This window comes from Lipophrys pholis (genome assembly GCF_963383615.2).
Source record: "Lipophrys pholis genome assembly, chromosome: 4".
In the NCBI taxonomy this organism is placed as follows: Eukaryota; Metazoa; Chordata; class Actinopteri; order Blenniiformes; family Blenniidae; genus Lipophrys; species Lipophrys pholis.
This window is the reverse complement of record NC_137637.1, coordinates 29,930,742-29,949,883: the sequence shown is the minus strand read 5'-3', so window position 1 is coordinate 29,949,883 and position 19,142 is coordinate 29,930,742. Positions and strand designations below refer to the sequence as shown.

At 39.5% G+C, this 19,142-nt stretch overlaps 1 protein-coding gene across 2 annotated transcripts in view; it reads left to right on the top strand.

Moving 5' to 3' along the window:
- Nucleotides 1-19,142, top strand: part of igsf21a (immunoglobin superfamily, member 21a) — a 178,943-nt gene that overhangs the window by 135,288 nt on the left and 24,513 nt on the right. For both annotated transcript variants that reach the window (XM_080460822.1, XM_080460821.1), the window contains exon 5: nucleotides 11,254-11,369. In XM_080460822.1, coding sequence (XP_080316948.1) covers nucleotides 11,254-11,369 — 116 coding nt within the window. The remainder of the gene's footprint in view (nucleotides 1-11,253; nucleotides 11,370-19,142) is intronic.

The following is a 19,142-nucleotide window of genomic DNA, read 5'->3' as shown; positions in this document are numbered from 1 at the left end:
TTTTATATATCAAACTTTTAGATCCATACCCAACTAAGTGCTAATCAACCAAACCTCTTTAGGGCTGTGTTTATAAACCTCTGACATCTTGTTCTCTTTGCTATTGAAGAGTGTTGTGTCATCATGCCAATGTCTGAAGAGCTTAAAAAGTTAGATAAAAGGTTATGGATACTTATGAGTCTGGTCGGGGATTTACAAAGTTCCCCGATTTATTAAAAATAAAACGTCTCTCTTTCAGAAAAACCTTTCCTAAGTGGTGCACATATCAAGCAACTGCCAATTTATCCACAACTGTGCTGCCTGAGCAAAGTCAGCCCAGGAGCAGACCATTTGATGCATTAAGAAATCTCAAAGGAAGCCCAAATCTATCGCAGGATCTGCAGGTCGCTCCAGAAACTAATGGTGTAAAAGTGCATACTTCAGTAATCGTAAAGAAAATGCAGAAATTACACCTGCCTGTGAGGCGTGCCAGAAAAGACATCACGGATACAACAAAAGTGGGGGAAAAAAACTAGGCCTTTTGCAGAGGGAGATTGGTTAGAAACACTCAGACCAACTTTATATGATATGAAGTGTTTCCCAGCTCCCTCAAAGACTAAGAAGCTTGCACTCTGTGTTTTAACATGATATCAATCCGCTGATAATGACAGTCCGTCATGTCTGAGAATTTCAAGTTGAGCTCGAAGTTTAATTGGACAATGATCGTAATTATATGAACTGCAACAGAAGAATTTGAGAATTACTCCACTTTTGATTCCCATTGAAATGTTCTGGAGGAATCTGAAAATACAGTACATGCAAGAAAAGAAAACCCTGAGCATTTTGCATCTTAAGGAGTTTCTTTTTTTTTTTTTTTATGGAACAGTGGTCAGAGATATTAGAAAGCCAACGCAAGAGACTGGTGGGCAATTATGCAAAATGCCTTCAAGATGGTGGTTTTGCTAAAGGAGGTAAAATTGCCTCTGAAGCAACAGAGCAATATTTCATCAATTTGTATGAGGTGTTGCTTACGGATAGTTTCAAGGTGCTTCAAATATTTGCTTGCACAAATATAGTGACTTTACAATCAATGCCTGTACCACAATGACATGATAGATTACATCATATGACAGGCTTTTCTTTTAACCGTACATGAAACTTTAGGTGATTGTAACTTGGAGAGTACCAATGAGAAATGTACCGGTATTAATATGGTAAGAAGCCCTTAAGGAGCTTTTTAAATTGGCCAATTTAGTTAAGTACAGATGACAAAGTTTGCTATACTACTGTGTCCATATGACAAGTAAGCATTTCTATTTATTTTTTACCCCTAAATATCACTAATAAATCTTATTCAAGTGCTTTCTCTGGAAGTTTCATGTATTGCTACCATCATAATCATAACAAGCAGAGATCAAAGTAAACATAAAACTTGTTTTTTAATCTTTCAACTATAGACCACTGTAATTATTATTGAAGAGGACAAGTTGCCCCGTGAGTTCAGAGAAGGATTATGGCGAAGGAACATAGAAAAGGAAACTGGAGTGCGAGAGAGAGAGAGAGAAATTGAAAGTCAATTAGCAGTACTTAGAGGGCAGAACATCTGAGTAAAGAAGAGAGAACAACTTAAAGGTCAGTTTATCCTTTTTATAGACCTGCTTATATTTGCTACAATGTTGCTTAATCCGAGATGGCGAGGAAAAGTATCACGGGAAAGCTCGAGGAATATGTAAGAAAACTGATTTCAGAGAAGACGATGGAAATTTTCAGCAAGATACAACACCATGAAACAAAGGAAGCGTTAATAATGGGTCGGCATTCTGAGGCTGTTGAGAGGTACTGAGGGTGTATCCACACATAGAAATTTAGAAGTTAGTATGGAAAAAGTAAGGAAAACAATTTGAGTGGAATAGCCAGAATAGGTGCGTGTGACCAAAATAAACAAGTGCATTGAATTTAGCAAATTATCTTCCCTTCGTGTGTCTATATTTAACTCAAAATGCTTCACAAAGTTAGTCACATTCACTCCTTTGCAGACTCTTTCAAACACCTTTGAGAGCAACTTTTTCTTCAATGCCATGGCTAAAAACACTTCTGGACATTGATGACCTGTGATGGGGATCAACTGCAAAACTTTGGGATTAGAAGATGACACGCTCTACATTGTCACATTAGAGCATGTTTTGTAATTTATCATCAGCTCTTGATCTGTTAAAGTTAAGAATTTGCACGTTTTTATCCAGAGAAGAAATTTGTCATTGTGCTTCACAGAAGCATCATAACTGTTGCTTATGAAATAAACACTGCCGGTTGATCTGTTCTCGCCTTCAATGAGACCCAGTGTGCACATCAATGTGACCCCTAACTACAGCGTTTCTTGCAGTGAAGATTAGAGGAACGGAACAAGAATTTCAAGCAGGTTGGATGAAGGCTTAAGATCAGTAAGTCACCTGTGAAAGGAAGAATATCAAGCTTCGCTTTTTTTTTTTTTTTGAAGATGAGGAGAAAAAGAATATCCCATCATCTTTTAATTTTCAAGAGAAACCACCTAAAAATCCAGGAAGATATTTCATGAATAGTTTGAATGATGCAGAGGAAGTCGGGGAGCTCGGGAGAAATGTCGGAAAAAACTTTGTACGTCCAAGAAAGCCGAACAAGGAGTTAAAACAAGTTCAAAAAAGCTTTTATTCTCATGGATATTGATAGGAAAGATGCAGAGACTGATCAGTTGATATATTGTGGAAGTGATTTGGACTGCATCAGCAGTGAGACACTGCATCGGATGTGCATCCCTCGATTGCTACTGTCTAGATTGGAGTTTAAGTGCAGATGTAGTAATGAAGAAGTTGGCACAAGCTCTAACGACGTGTAAAAAATGAAACACAAAGCAAGTATCTTTGCAGCAGTATCAGGTGCAGCAGGGATGGAGGGGCCTTCCTGGGCGCTCAGGTGTTCTACGACAGAATCAAACTGCTCCTGTAGAGACACACCTGATGTCAGCCGAGGCTTCAAACACATGACCTGGTTCAAATAACTGCAACGTTCATTTCTTACAAAAAGAGAAAACTGCAGGGATTACTGTCAAGAAACAAACACGTAGAAACAACGTTGAGTAACAAATAGACACGAGGAGGAAGGGATTGACGAGACTCAGGTGGCAACGCTACCGGAGTCACCAGAGAAGAACACATAAAGCACATGAAAACACCAGACATGGACTTGAAGAAACACAGCAAAATGAATATCTCGAACACGTAGTATAAATAAAATTGTGACCTGAAATGAAATATCAGAAAACCATAAACACTATAAGCCGCGCGGACATGACACAGGAGGGAGACACATGAAAGAATGGGATCATAAAACGAGGGCGGTGACAACCGATGACAGATCTGAAGCGCCGTGAGGAAAAGGCAGAGTTGTGTGTTCATGGCTGCTGGGGGTAAGCAAGTAAAGTTAGTGAACCGGGAAAGTTTCCGAAGAGCGAGCGCTTGGTTGGAAGGACCTGTGGTGCGGGGAGCGCTGTTTCCTTCCAGGAGCAACATATGGTATACCTCTGTCTCAAAAGAACCTCGGGCATTTCTGTCAACGTGAACGAGGGAGAAAACAGCTGTGCAGGGCAGTCGCAGGGTCTTGAGGAGAATGTGTAGTGTGGTAGAAACATGCCCAAAAGCTACTTTATTTGTTCTCAAGATAATTAATTGCTTCTTTTAATGAGCCGTATTCCCACCTTAAGACCAGGGCCTCTGCAGGAACAGGCTATTGAGTATTGTCAGGGATCTCTTTCTAAAGAAAAAGAAAATAAAAGGATCACTTACGTACTCCACTTTTTTTTTTTTTAACTGCAGCCATAAGGCAAATAGCAATATCAAAACCAGCACCACCAGACTGATAAAAGCTTCCTCACAGAGACTGTGACATTGTTAAACTGCTGTTCCCACCTCTGTGAAACCTGAGCCGGTCACTGTAAAACACTGAAGCCGGGGAATGTCATTTTTCCAATTATCAGTTATCAATAAACTTAGTGACTTTGTTTTTATAGAGTAGTTTGGTTTCGGTCTATCTTCTGGATCTGGAGTTGTCCTGTGTCCCCTCTGTGTTTATGGGTTTTCTCCATGTACTCAGATTTTCACAGTCCAAACACATACTTTGGACATTTATTAGTGACTATGAATTGGCAGTGTGTGTGAATGAATGTGTGTGCTGGAGTAGCGATGGGTGGAGGGTGTAACCTTCCTTCACCCATTGTCAGCTGGGATTGGCTGCAGCCCCTCGTAACCCTGAGTGGGATAGATTGGTATAGAGGATGGATGAAAGGATGTACTGCTGCTCGAAATATTTCAAATGACTGTACTGAATCTCTTTGAAATGTAATTTCAGCCCGCCTGCATTACAACTATATGTCTGCTTTAATGAGAGTGAAGTCCATTTCGATTTCATTTAATTAGATTTACAATTTCAAGATGTTCTAAAGAGGATTTAATTTCATTTGATAGCGCATGCATGAACAAGGGGTAGTCATTGTGAATTCATCCGTTTTACATACATGCAAGGATAACAGCAATGACATTCACACACTGTCACCTTGTTTGTAGCTATGGCACTGTAGTAGGTAGTGTATCATCGATGTGTACACAAGACAATTTGTCTCATTAAGACACCATAAAGTAAAGGTACAGTGGGACATTTGGTGAAGGCAGGTGGTAAATTGAGTTAGTCTACTCCTGGGACATTATATTCAATGATATTGTACTTTCTGTGAAACGTATGAGTTTCAATCTGGCTCGGAGAGTTGTGGCAGAATAAGTTTAAAGGAAACAAGTGTCTTCTGACGATGCTGTGAAGTACCTGACCTTGATCTCTTACACCTCTATAGAGAGATACTCAAAAGGAAAAGTTTCTCTGGCGCTTTATTCTGTCCTGAGAGGAAGTCAATAAAGTGCAATATGACATTAACTCATTATCCTTGTGAGGCATTTCAGTCCTTCCATCTGCAATCTCATTTTGCTTTTTATCTTGGAAATCCATATTACATCTGATATTGTCTCTCTGGCTTTGACAAGCGGAAATATTTTTTAGAATGTCTTTGGGGTCCACTGTCTCTTTCTTCCTGTGCTATTATTTCCAGTTCCAACCCCAAAGAACCTCTCCAAATTCAAATACGAAGCTGTTTTGCATATTGATGGCTCTTTGTCACCTCAAGACCCTGGTTTAATGTGGTTTGAAATATACAACTTTGTGTCCAGAATATGTGGAGACCCAGTGAATTCACTCCACCGGCTTCATGAAAGTCGGATCAAAGCACATTTTTAATTTTGGTGTTTTGAAACATGATTGAAATAAGAATTTGAAACCTTTATTAATCTCCGCAGTGGGACATTGCGATCTAATGCTCCTCTGTGAGAGAATGACAGGCAACCACGCAGGATAGGTGGTAACTTAAAATCCAATATGCATTAAATAAAGAGCATCAGTACCAGGCAGTCATTAGTTCCAATTTACAGGAATACCTGATACCTGATCCCTGATACCTGATTCAAATTGTGGGATTACATGCATGGCGTCTTCCTGTGTGGATTTTGCATGTCCTCCCTATGTAGACGTGTTTTCGTTTTCTTTTTTCCTTGTCTGTGTACTCTGGCTTCCTCATCTAATCCAAATATATTCATATCAGGTTATGTGAATGTGGGATTGTCTGTAGGCTGTCCATGTGTCCAGGATGTGAATGGCCTTGAACAATAATCAGATGGGATCGGGTCCATCGGCCCGTTTTTTAAAATATCAACAGAAAATATTGTAAGTATATTGTGTATGCTGTTTTTCAACTTCAGAGATCAGGATATTTTATCTCACGGCATCAGAAAAGGATTTATTGTTGCATCCTTTCACTCACAGACTTCCAAGGGCAGTGATACAATTTGCTTAGAGAGATATCCCAGCATGCAGTTGGTGAAATAAATCTTTTTTATAGCATGCAATAACCAGAATTTCAAAGGGATAACCCAAACTATAGATGAATAAATACATACTTCAATTGTGATTTGAGAAATACTTTATGCGATCAGTTTTCTTCTTGTTTAACTCGCTTACAGAGACTCATTTTTAAAAGTCTTAATCTTTCAGTCATGGTGATCAGACCACCGGAGAGCATCACATTTAAAATCCACTATGATTAGTTCAGAAGGTTCACAATCAAAACTAAAACTTCATCAATGTGCTTTTGTCACACAGTATGAAAGTACAAGCCAGGTACACTGTGTAACTGTTGTCTTGTTGTACTTCATTACTTACAGGGCTCACGTAATGCATTCCTAGCGTCTGGCTCCAACCTTACAATAAAGTGTTTAATCTTGTAAACCTTAAAAAGAGTGTGAAGCATGTTGTACTCCTTTCTTCCCCTTGAATGATTTACCAGGTGTTCTACAGAGGATCCTTTTATTGTGGATCTTTTCTGCTTGTGACTTATGGGGAGATACCGGCCGACACATGCAATAGTTTTAGGTTTCAGACAAATAAAGCGATACAAGAATATATATGCATATGCACACACACTTATGCATGTATATGTGTCCAGAGAAACAGACACACAACCTTCCTCCACCATAAACCCACCCTCAGAGATGTGGACTTGAGGGCAAGGTCCTTAGTACAAGGGGATGTTGGGAGTGTTTCTTGCGAGTCCAGCTGTCTCCAGAGCTCAAAATCCTTTAATTATGAGGCCAGGAAGAGTAGTCTCTCCAGAGCATTAAGCACGCTTCTGTTCTCTACTCTCCCCAATCACATTTGCAGATTTTTTTTCCCTCTTTATTTGTGTGTCTTTGTTATTGTTTGGGATGATAGCAGAGTAATGGCGCTTGAGGATATTGAAGAAAAGGGAGGTGTTAAACAAGTAATGGATGGAGAGATCATTATTGATGTAGTCCAGAGTAGCATTACCAGAGATGAAATATATATATATTTATTTATAATGCAGTCATTTACAAAACCACTAAACCCTATACTGATAGTGGGACTGTAGCTATTTCATTAGTTTCAGGATTAGTATTGTTTTTTTTACATTTTTAGAAGGATTTGCAACCTCGTTTAAAAGTTCTTTATGTTGTTTTTTGGTGAATGAAAGAAAGACAATGGTTTTAATCATTTCAACAGCCAAACACATTCTCTATTCCGTAACCTCTTTCAACAAAGAGCCCTTCTATATTGTTTTAGAGCACAGGGACATGCTCGGGAGCCAATCCCAACTAATTATATTGAAAGCAGGGCACACTGGGACAGGCCGTCAGTCCATCACAGGACAAAGTCAAAGAAACAAACAACTACCCAACTTTTTACTCACAGGTACTGTATGGGCTATTTGGAGTTTTTCTTTGTGAAATCAGGAGCATTTGGAGAAAATTCTTATGGCACAAGGAGAACATACAAACTACATATAGAAGTCCCAACAAGTCCCAACTCGAACCAGGGTTTGTTTGGGGGTTTTTTTTGTTAGTTTTTTTAGTGCTTTGGTGAGAGTGCTAACCACTACACCACCAGCAAATTATGTAAATCATCCCTGTGTGGCATTTATAATTCCCTGCACAGAGGAAAAATGTGTGTGCCTGTACGCCATGCACAGTTTTTATTATGTAAAACAGAGAGAGATGTAGTGCTTAGAGGGATTCAGATTTTATATATATTGACTTGAATATTTAGACACTTCAGAGAATCCTCCAGAAGAATGTCAAAGATATTGATAGTCTATATAGATAATCTTTTTTTCAGGACTATTATTATAATAGGTTTTTCTCCCGTTTAGTGTGAATACTATACGAGCATCGACTGAGGCGTTACTAACCTTGTCAGGAGACAAATTTAATTATTCATCCATTGTTCTAAAATGAGTGTCATGCAGATCTCAATAAATCAACAAACTTCATCGTGCACAGGAAATAAAAAAACAAACAAATGATAGAAGTTTGCTCAACCTTTAACAAGCAGGGCTAGGGAGAACTGCAATTAAATGGGGTATGAAAGGCTCAGACTTCATCATCACACACAATCATTTTAATCCTGTACAGGGTTGTTGTGTTTGCAAAAAAATAAATAAAAGTGAGCTCTGCGCAATTGCTCTCGGCTTTAATCATGGCAAATATTTCCCGAATGTTTATTGCCCTCTTAGATGTTGACTCCCATTAGTGGCTCCCTCACCCACAGGGCAGAAAACAACAGAGCACCGCGGTCAATGTGCAGCCGCCCTGAACTAACTTGACCAGAGTGAGAAATTATTTATCTCAGCATTGACAAGGTTGATTTTATTCTAACTAAACAAGAACCTTGTTACCACTGCTTTGCAGAAGCACTTGTCGGGGGATTATCAATACTTATCAGTCAAGTGGAAACTTACAATTTAATGGTAATTATTTCAAATCCATTAGGATTTGAAATAATTACGTTTGTGGGTTTTTGTATGTTAAAACTCTCCACAGATTGCTCCAGAAATGCTCTTGATCTATTTGTGTTTACAGCTGCTAATACAGTGTTAATGATTCATAATCTTTAATGACATATTCTAGTATCATAGGAAGCTTTTTTACAAGAAGAAAATGGCCATTTATGTTTGGACTATATTTGCTAGACTCTACAAAAAGGACTGTAATGGCGTTTCAAAGCAGAGAGCAATCAATATTTTAAATCCATAAACGTGGACGGCTTATTTTTTATTGTCTGATTATATGCTCTGCAATTTCATTGTGTTAGAGCACTTCACACACTCTGACTCTCTGTTGAGTGTTTGAGCATGATTGGTCAGACGGAGACAACCCTGAAAGCTTATCATACGCCAGGTTGAGACAGGCTTGTCAGTAAGCTAATGGAGTGTTCTAAGGTTAATTTACAACCATATGAATTTCATCAATAAGCAATTAAGAGGTGTGGAAACACTGAGACATGAGGGCCAGCAGCTGAACACCCCCCCACCCCACCCACCACCACCACCCTCCTCCTGCTTTTAATCAATTAATTGCTGTGGTATGTCTGTTTAAAACCACTTGATAGATTTACACGTAAAATTCGCATGTGAAAAAGCCACAGCCTGACCTTACTGCTCGCCTCGTCTGTCGGAAAACAGGACCTCTGATTTCACACGATCTTACTTTCGGAGTGTTTCTATTTTCACCTGACACAATCCTTGACACAATTCGCAAATGTTTCCCCCGAATAGAGCTCAAGCCTCTTAAAAGAACTCTTGTAACATTCATGCTATTAAGTCTGGAGAGTAATAATATGTCGGATGACTATTAACTGCTGGCTGCATAACAGTAGTGGTTGGTACCTCACAGCAGGGGACCCTGGCTCTGCCTCTGTGTATGCATACGTGCTTCCTCCAATACATGCATGTGACTATACTATATGCTCAATCACACAATCCTATGTTAGTTTTTATCAGCATACATCTCGAGCCATCCCTCCATGTCCTACAGTGGTCATAGTGGCATTAGGGAACATCTCCGTTCCCTGCAACTTCCTTCAGCTCTCAGGTCAAACCAGAGATATAATGTCTCCAGCTGGTCCTCAGAGCCTCCTTCCAGTTGGACGTCCCTGGTAAACCTCTAAATTGAGCCAAGCAGAGGGCATCCTAATCAGATGCCCGAACCACCTCAACTGGATCTTAATGTTGGAGGGCTAGCAGCCCGACTTTGAGAAGAACTCCTCACTCTGTCACGAAGAGTGACGCCTGCCACCCTGAGGAGAAAACTCATTTCAGGCACTTATATTGACAATCTTATTCAAACGGTGAGGATTGAAAGTTCATGACCATAGATAAGGTTGGAGATATAGAACGACCGTTAAACAGAACTTTACAGCTTAGCTCCTTCTACACCACAACAGTACGATACAGCGACTGCAGTTTTGCAGGCACCTGTGCAAATCTGTACCATTGTCAGGGACATGGTCGTTTGAAAGTCAGGTTAGCATGTTTTTTTGTCGGGAATTCTTATGAGAGTTTCTCCCGAGAAGTTTTGTGAGAGGTGTTTTAGGGAGTATATGCCGGGGTTCCTGCTCACGGGCTATCCGGTCTTTGTACTTCTGCTGCAGATGTGGTTTGTATACTCAGGAGTAAGTCATAGTTGTTCAAGGTGGGCCCTGCACTCTGCTAAGGTTGTTGTTTGTCTCCCCTTCTGTTCATGATCCATCTTCACGGGCAGGATGTCGAGGCGCACCCGAGGCCAGGTGGGCATGCTAGAATAGTCACAGGTCTTACCTCTCCCATTAGGTTAACAGCAAGAGAGGAGAGGCCAGGCAGAATGCACTTCATCTCTCAGATAAAAGAAAACATAATGTCAAATATTCCATTTGTCCACTAAGCATGTTAAATCAAAACAAATCAACATTTTATGTGTAAATACTGTGTGAAACAGATTTAAAAACAGACTATTTGCACTAATTAGTGCGATAGAAGTGATGCTGTCACAGTGTGACATACAGTGGTAGATGAAAAACTACACGCAGAAATAACTGGTGGATATTTTAAATACAAGAATAATGCAGTGTCTTCGGTTAATGTATAAGTGTCTTTCCTTTGTTACTGTCCTCATCAGGATGCGACTGGTCCTTGAGCATTTGTCCACCATCTGCTGCAATGTCATCAGATAAGGCTTGTTCCTAAATCCACTGCTATGTGGTCCGCAAGCTTTCACATTCGTTTCTAAGCCACCGCACAAGGACCAGAGCACTGCATGTTGAACAGCTGATTTTGTGGGGGATGTGGGAGATTTCCATTCATTACCGCTTTCTCTTCCCAGTGCCCCTCCATAATGCCGGGAAGTCTTGCTCACATGTTTTCCTTTTACACTTCCATGACACACTTGCTGAGATCCCTCGAGAGATTCAGATAGTGGGTTAGTGATATGATATGTATGAGATTTTCTACCTTATCAGCCTCATCCTACTCACATGAGCCCTGGGGACTTTGGAACATATTGTCCCAGCCATTCAGTTACCATTTTAAGTGCAGATTCTCTCAGCAGGTTCTTGCTTTTTTTCCCTTTTGAAAATAGATAGATATCGTTGCAAGATAAAACGGGCCTGTAGATTTGTTTTAGACCGTTTTATTTTAAACATCAGGGCAGAATAGTAATGCTCTTTTTCCACTCTCGCTCTCTGACTGCTGCTCTGCTGTCAACATGACCACTGCAGTTTCCGCCTACATGCATAACCCTAAAATGGCATTTTCTTCATACCTGTGCAGTGTATTGGGATATTGTTTAATAAAGCTTTCACACTTGTCCTCCACAGCGCCTCCAAACAACATATCAGTGGTGGCAGAGAACACTCCTGCACCTTTCAGTCGATACCAGGCCCAGAATTTCACTCTTCTCTGCACTGCAAAAGGAGGAAAACCAGCTCCATCGGTGAGTTGTTTCACTGGGGACTTGAATTTGCTGCACACCTTGACCTTTTATTATTTTTAACTGAGAAAAAAAACTAAATGTTTTGCCAAATATGATTTTTCAATCTTATCTTACCATTGCTTACACCACTTGAACTTAATGTTTACAGTGGGCAAAACAATTCTCAATTAGCATGACAGCAGGATGGGTTTTGATCTCACTGCTTCCCACAGAAATTCAGCATTACCTGCCCAGTACTGCTGTATGATAGATAATTCAGATAATGTGCTAAGTACCTCTGTTAGCCTATTTGCAGATTGGCTTGTGAGGGATTACCATAAAGTTTGTCGTGTGATGTTGTCATTATAAAATGTAGCTCCCATTTAGGGAACCGAATCATTAGTAATATTGATGGTTTCATTTAGGCCAATTATTCTAATCACAATGACAAGATACTAATGATTGCTCACGGAATTATACTTGTAAGTCCTCATCCACACACATTTCATAGTACGACAGTATACACAAGTTTTCAATTGAAAAAAAACACTTTTTTACTTTTTGAAGAGCAAGACAAGGTCTCTTAAATATAGCTAAAAGCATATGCTCCCATGTTTGGTGGCATATGATCTTACGGACGCTGTTTGAGAGCAGTCGCTCGCTGCTTGTTCCCGCCAGGTCATTAATCATCGTCCATGGGTGCATGGTAATGGACTCCAGACCCTGAGCACACCTATCTCCTGCAATTATGAGCCCAGTGAGAGGTGAAGACAAGGTGAATATGATTTCCGTCTCTCAGGTACTTCCTGGTTGATGGGATGATGAGTTAGGTTCTCCCCTGTTGCGATTTCACAGTGAGCCTTAAGCAATTAAAGCCCGGCTCTGCTGGAGTCTTTTTCTAACGCATAATGAAGAAAAAAGAGGTCTGAGAGGTTTCAGCTGGTCAGTAATCCCGGGGCTGTGTCTCTGTGTCACTTTGCTCATAATTAGCTTTGTCAATAATGCACCAAGCAAATGATTAAGTCACTGACATGAGATGAAAGAAAAATGAATTGTTTACTCAATTCACTGTTTTACTAGCAGATTACAGGGAAACGTAGAAGACCGTTTGCAGTGATTGCACACTGAGGGTGATGTTAACTTCCTGAGAATATCAGTGTAGACAGCAACACAAAGACTCGCTGGTAATAGCTGTTCTACAAAAACACAAGAAGAGACACACAAGATACACACATTTAATTTATAAAGGAGTCTGAGAAATGGAATATATACTGGAAGGAGCAAATGAAATATGTCAGATTTAGTAGTGGACTCCCCTTCGCTTTGGTTCAGTGACGAAATGGCAAATTTCAGCAATATTACAGTAAGCTGAATATTCAGGCGAAGAGACTTTACAAGTATTACAAATTTAACAAGTTGCATTTATTTGACAGAGTAAAAAAAGCCAGATTTTCTACATTAAGACAAAAGTATAATCCCCACAATTTCTTATGTGGCAGTATCAACTACTTTTTCAAGGGTGAATGATGGCTGACAGAGCATCAGTAAAAAGGTCATAATAGGCAAAATATGAATTTAATTAAGTGCACTGAGCTATGAAGGTGGTCTGCTAATCAAACTTAAATACAGCGATTCCATGAACCTTTATCTTTGTACGTGTTACAGACGCTTCAGGTTCTCTACATTTACTTATTTTGCTTGTGTACAGAAACCACGAGGAAACACACTGAATCTAATATCCCAAAAATAATAAGACATGTTCCTTTTGTCTTCAGATTAGCTCACTTTTTCTTCAAAGTGGCTTTCTGAACCCATTCTCCCTTTTTACCACTGGGAACCTTTAACACTGCCAACCAGGAAATAACAAAACAACGGTAGATAATAAAAGTATCACACACCCACACAGGTGTTTTCTGCTTTACTCTTTGACGCTGTGAAGAGCTACAGCATCATAAGTTTTCCAAAGTCCTCGTACTTTATACATTGTTTTTTGGGTTTTTTAAGCGATAAGATATAACTTCCACAAAGCAAACAAGCAAAACAAAACTAGAAGTGGATTCAGATGTTAGTCAGACGTTAGTCAGTGTTAGAGCACCCACACAGTCCTGAGAAGAGGTTTAATTAGCCCACATAAGTGAAAACACCTGTGTGCTTGTTGCACGAGTGCAGGGATCCTCCAATGTTCCTCTGCTCTCACAGCACAGAATTAATTCTGTTCAAATCGCATTTTTCTGTCATTGTGTGAGTCGGAGGGCTACTGGAGGAAATTTTCATCTGTATCTTGTGCAGGTTTCTGAGACAGAAACGAGTTTCAGGATCGCTCATTAGGTCTACATCATACAGGCAAACAGACCCGGGGTTTGCACAGAAGTAATGTACGACATAAAGTCGCGTCTGCTGACTCGGTGAACGTGAGAATGAAAACACACGCGGTTTACGAAATCAGGAAGACTCTGTGGGGGCTTGTTCGGGAACTGTGAGAGTTGGCTTGGGCCTCATACATCTGTCTGTCCTTTCGGTTTCCTTACCAGCATTATCCAAATTAATGTTGCAGGGAGTTATGCTAAAAGCAGGGCTCGCTCTGGCTGAGGTGGATAGTTCATCAGGATCAATACAAAGACAGGCACACACTCACAGACATTAGAATCCTAACATGTATGTCTTTGGATTGCAAGAGGAAGCCAGAGAAAAGCCATATAGGCACAGAGAGAACATGCAAACTCCACACAGAAAGGCCTTCAGCTGGTAATCTAACCAGTACACCATTGGGCAGCCCTGTGCTGGCAGTCCCATCAATAGATTGTTTTAAATAACAGCCTTACAAAGGTTTCAAACATCAGAAAAATCTTAATTTAGATGTAGTTTACTTACCTGAGTGGTTAAATGAGTTTCACATGTATTCATTTTGCTTGATGTGCATGGTTTCCCACTGCTGCAGTTTCATCAAGTACAAAACTGTATTCAATACTCAAATGTTAACAAATCTTTCTGCAGTGAGCAGCAGTCGTTTTGAAATAATCAAAGCCCAATTTGAAGCTGCCAGTTAATTACAGGTTGGCAAAAGGACATTGTGGCGTTATTTCTTATTCATATACTGCCTGAATAGTTTTACCGTAGGTGAATGAACTCCAATTTAAAATTTAAACTATGTCCATTTGCTTCATTTATTCTATTGTTCATGGTCATGCTGCATGATATACCCTTGTTATTTGGTTTGTAAGTATTGGCTTGAGTGTTGCTTCTTTGGCCCACTTATATGACTAAAACTTCAAACGGCTCCCTTTTGCTTTTTGATGAAACTCATTTCGTCTTTGCCGGTGCTGCTGCCCGGGGCCTTGTTGCGAAATGAGCTGTTGTCAGCTCTATTTTCAATGTCATATCATTGAAAGCCCAGGCTCCATTGTGGCCATTCAACTTAGAAAGAAACACCTGATTGAGCTCGCAGTTAGTGAAGGAGGATAAGTAGTTCTAAATTCTATTTGTCTTCGACAAAGCAGAGATGGCAAGTAAATTATTTGCATTCTGTTTCTCCAGTAGATTTAGGAGGTTCTCTACTTGAGTGTTTATTTTTATGATACCTTTTTTTTTATTTTTACGACCTACATTTGAACACAAATAATTGTATTTTCTCCTCCTTATATTCATATCACCAACTTGTTACCTGAGTGAGGATCATTCAGAGTTACTGTGAAAGGATCAAAGCAGCTGACGATTCATTCATACGGGAGCTGCAGATGTTGACAAGTTTAAAAGTGAATGAGTTACGGTGAATCCAGAAAGTATTCACAGCGCTTCACTTTTTCCACATTTTGTTAGGTTACAAGCTTTTTTTTTTTGCTCAATACTTTGTTGATGCACCTTTAGCTGTAATTACAGCCTCAAGTCTTTTTGAAAAAGATGTCACAAGCTTGACACACCTATCTTGTTTCGTCAATCACTCTCTGAATACATACTGTATGTACATTTGAGACCACCCCAACACCACAAAGATCCCTTTAAAAATCCATTGTGTAGCAATAAGATTCTGTTTCTGTTTTCATACTTTTTTACTTTTACCAAAGTCTTTTTTTACGCAAGTATCTCTATTTCTACATGAAGGAGTCATCGCCTGGTATTCTAACAAATCCAGTCTCTCTTAGATTGTTTTTAAATCAAATCTTAGAATTTATTAGGAAAGAAAATCAGACAGACGGCTTGTCCGGACCTGCAGCAGCAGATTCTGAATGCATCTCATATGATCCAATATTAAAATGGATGGAAATCAAGGAAAATCTGGATTTGGGGCAATAAACTTTGAATACAATGTTTTGGGACCAACGAAACCCACGTGAAAGTGTTGAAAAGCGGTATAATGTGACCCCTTTAAATCTTTCTTTCTTATAACGGCAAAGTTTTTTTTTTTATTAATTCATCAAAATAAAAGTAAATTTTCAATCATAGTTTGTGACTTCCTGCTGTAATATTAAATGAGATAATTGGTCTGAAAAAGAAATACTACAAACATGCTGCGTTAAAAGGTTTGTTGTTGATATGTTTCAGAAATATTTAAAGAAACAGTTGAGCATTTACCCATGTAGCAGGTATTGAACTAAATCACCTGATATTCACCATGCTGCCACGATCTAACGGGGCCGTCACTGTTTGGTGCTGAGCAGGTAATAAGAGAGTTTTTGGAGCTGAAAACAGCTGCCTGCTGAAGCCGAGAACGACACAGAATGAACCATAACTGTAAAGTCCAAGGCCAGACAGTGAAACAATCAGCTTCAACTCGCTATAAAGCTCGCGAAAGCTGCATGGGGCTGCAGATTTGGGTTATGGTTCCCTGTAAGTACATCACAATGAGCAACACCTCTCACATTATTTTGCATTTATTGCCGTTGATACACTGCTATCCTAAAGAATATATATTCTATGTTTTAAAGATGAGGTAATTAGTAATGTTTCACTCACATTTTATGTTCAAAGGTATCAAAAGTTGTTTTATCTCCTGCTGGTAGGAAGTGCCGCCATACAGGGCCCTCTAATGGCAGCCAGTGATTGTAATACCTCCACCGGTCATAAAGAGCGAAGACAAAAAGGGGAAGTAACAGGCTGATGTTTATGCTGCAGATCAACTGGAGTCCCTTCAAGTAATTAAAACATAGACAACTGGGAGCTATACGGCATAAATGCTTATATTATCAGATTTTACCTAATAAGCTTATTTCCTTTTCGCTTTACTTCACTACCCAACTGTGCATTGAAAAATAGTGGCGGAAGAGTCTGAAACAGCTCAATCTCACAGCAGTACGGCCCTCTCAGCTGCATCACATTTACTTATCCAACTCTACATAAGCTGAACAAATTAACTTTAAGACCTCCTATACACACTCCCTGACACTGTTATGATCACATAGGTGTGAGGCTGCCACAGTCTCAAGTTTAGCATACTGTAGAAAAGAACCTTGAGCGCCTTTATACATCATTCAATGCAAAAATCTCTTTTTCGTCATTCAACAGAAGCAATGGCTTTGTATTTGTTTTGGTAAATTTACTTTGGCTCACCTCAAAGAAAGAAAAATATTCCCTGTTGCTATGCAACATCCTTTTGCATACTTCCAGCTTCCAGTGTAATGTCTGACACTTGAATCTGGCTCGGTGTAAACGCTTGAAAGTGTTGAACGCCATCCAGCACTGCTACTGTTACATGTCTCATTGCACTTAAAGCCGTTTCAGAGGGCTCCCACTCTTTCTTCTTTCAGTTTTTTTTTTTTAAAGCCCACAAATCTGTACGTTATGCTCATTTTAGGATTTTTAAGGAACGCTTTTTTATTTATTTTTTTTATCACAGCGCTGGCATTGCTGCAATATAATTATAATGTATTATAATGGTAATGCAGTATAATGATTGTGTTCATTGTATATACCTCTTATCTACCGTGCACAGATATCACTTAAATATAGATGTTTTATCCCTGGCATGCCAAAATATTTAATTTGTGTCCCTTGTCAAATGGCAGAAGCACAGCAGTATAGCAACCCAGTTTAAAATAATATCTAGAGGGCCAAAGTCTGACCACGCAATCCTTTCACAGATATGGGATATATAACTGTGTATCTCTGAATGATGTTTATCATATCAGCATGCATGTATTCAACCTTTTAACCTCATTAAATGCATTTCTCTGACATAGTAATTACAGAGTGAACACATTCTTAAATATTGTTAAATGGCCTTACGCCGACCATCACCTGTAAAAACCATTCATCTTATTTGGAGATTAGCTCATATGAGTGATATGGTTTAGTCGGGGATGTAGGAGAAATGAAAGCTATTTATGGAAAACAGAAAGGCCAGTGAAGATGTTCCAGATGCAGTGCAGAAGGACATGCAGGAGATCTGCGTGAGGAAGAAAGATACAGGAGTCTGAGGGTATCGCAAGAAGATGCGGCAATCCCTAACGGGACGATGCTGATAGAACAAGAAGCTCATGGGCTGCAGAAATGAAAAGCAATGGCCGCATGTGGCTCATGAGAGGCCAGTTACACATGTCTGATTTACAGTTATCCGTGGTGAAGTAGATTCGTCATAATAACTCACTACCTGCAGTACGCTAACTTGTATTAATCCACTGTGTTAAATTTTCCTCGTTTTTTTGTCCCTCGTCACCCTTTTTTAAAGACACCCGAAGTGCCACTTTGAGCTTGCTGAATATAATGGACTGCATGTGTTTAAATAGTCTGCCATTATGTTTCAAGATCTGTCGGTATCTGATGTGACTGAATCGAGCTGCTGACATATCAATAATAGCTTCCCAGTGCCACTATTAGAGCATCCTCAGAACACAAGCAAGCACTGATTGAAAAGAGGGAAGATAATGATAGTTAATAATAAAGAAGGAAAGCTGATTAAGTCATGGCCAGGATCTCTCTCTCTCTCTCTCTCTCTCTCTCTCTCTCTCTCTCTCTCTCTCTCTCTCTCTCTCTCTCTCTCTCTCTCTCTCTCTCTCTCCTCAGCTTTTTTCATTGAATCACCCTTGTCACTATGAAAATTACCACCATGTCCTTTTGACGCCACCATGATTAATTGCAGCAATATAGAGGTGTATACGGACCAAAGTGTGATTGTTACATTTTTAAAAAGGTTCTGGATTTGAGATGTTTTTGAAGTGGGGGCAGCTTGGCAATATGTGGAGTGCAGGTGCTTTCATCACAGTCTATTCAGAGGCAAATGCAAAATCCTTCTCATGCCATCCCAGCTCATTTCCACTACTGTCTTGGCATTGTGTATGGGCTATTGCTGAGAATTACATCTCTTCGTTTCTGTGCTAATTCATTTCTGAATGAAGTAAGTGGTTTGTGTCTGCTTCTATTGTCTGCACATATTGGACTATGAAGTATTTTTGGGATTTCTAACATAACCATGATTGATAATCTCTTTATTCTGTGCACTAAAACTTCGGAGAACAATACAAGCGCAATGGCAAAAACACTCTCTCAACATGAGAATAAGCTCTACTTTCCAGATTCTATGGCAACAAAATATATTACCTTGCAAGGCAGTTTGTTGAGTAGCAGCTGCAGAAACTTCATTCGTGGTTGTTTTTATAATTTCCTCTGAAGACTTGTTTCTAAATTCTTAGATTTAAATGCTTGAGACCGCGTTACAAAACTAAATATCTGCTGTGTGACAATGTGCTGCTCAATAGTTTGTTTGTTTTTTTGTTGTTTTTTTAACATCATTTGTGCATAGAAAAGATTTATTTCTATCAGTACCAATAGATGTGGGATAATCAAGTGCAATGTGAATCTTTT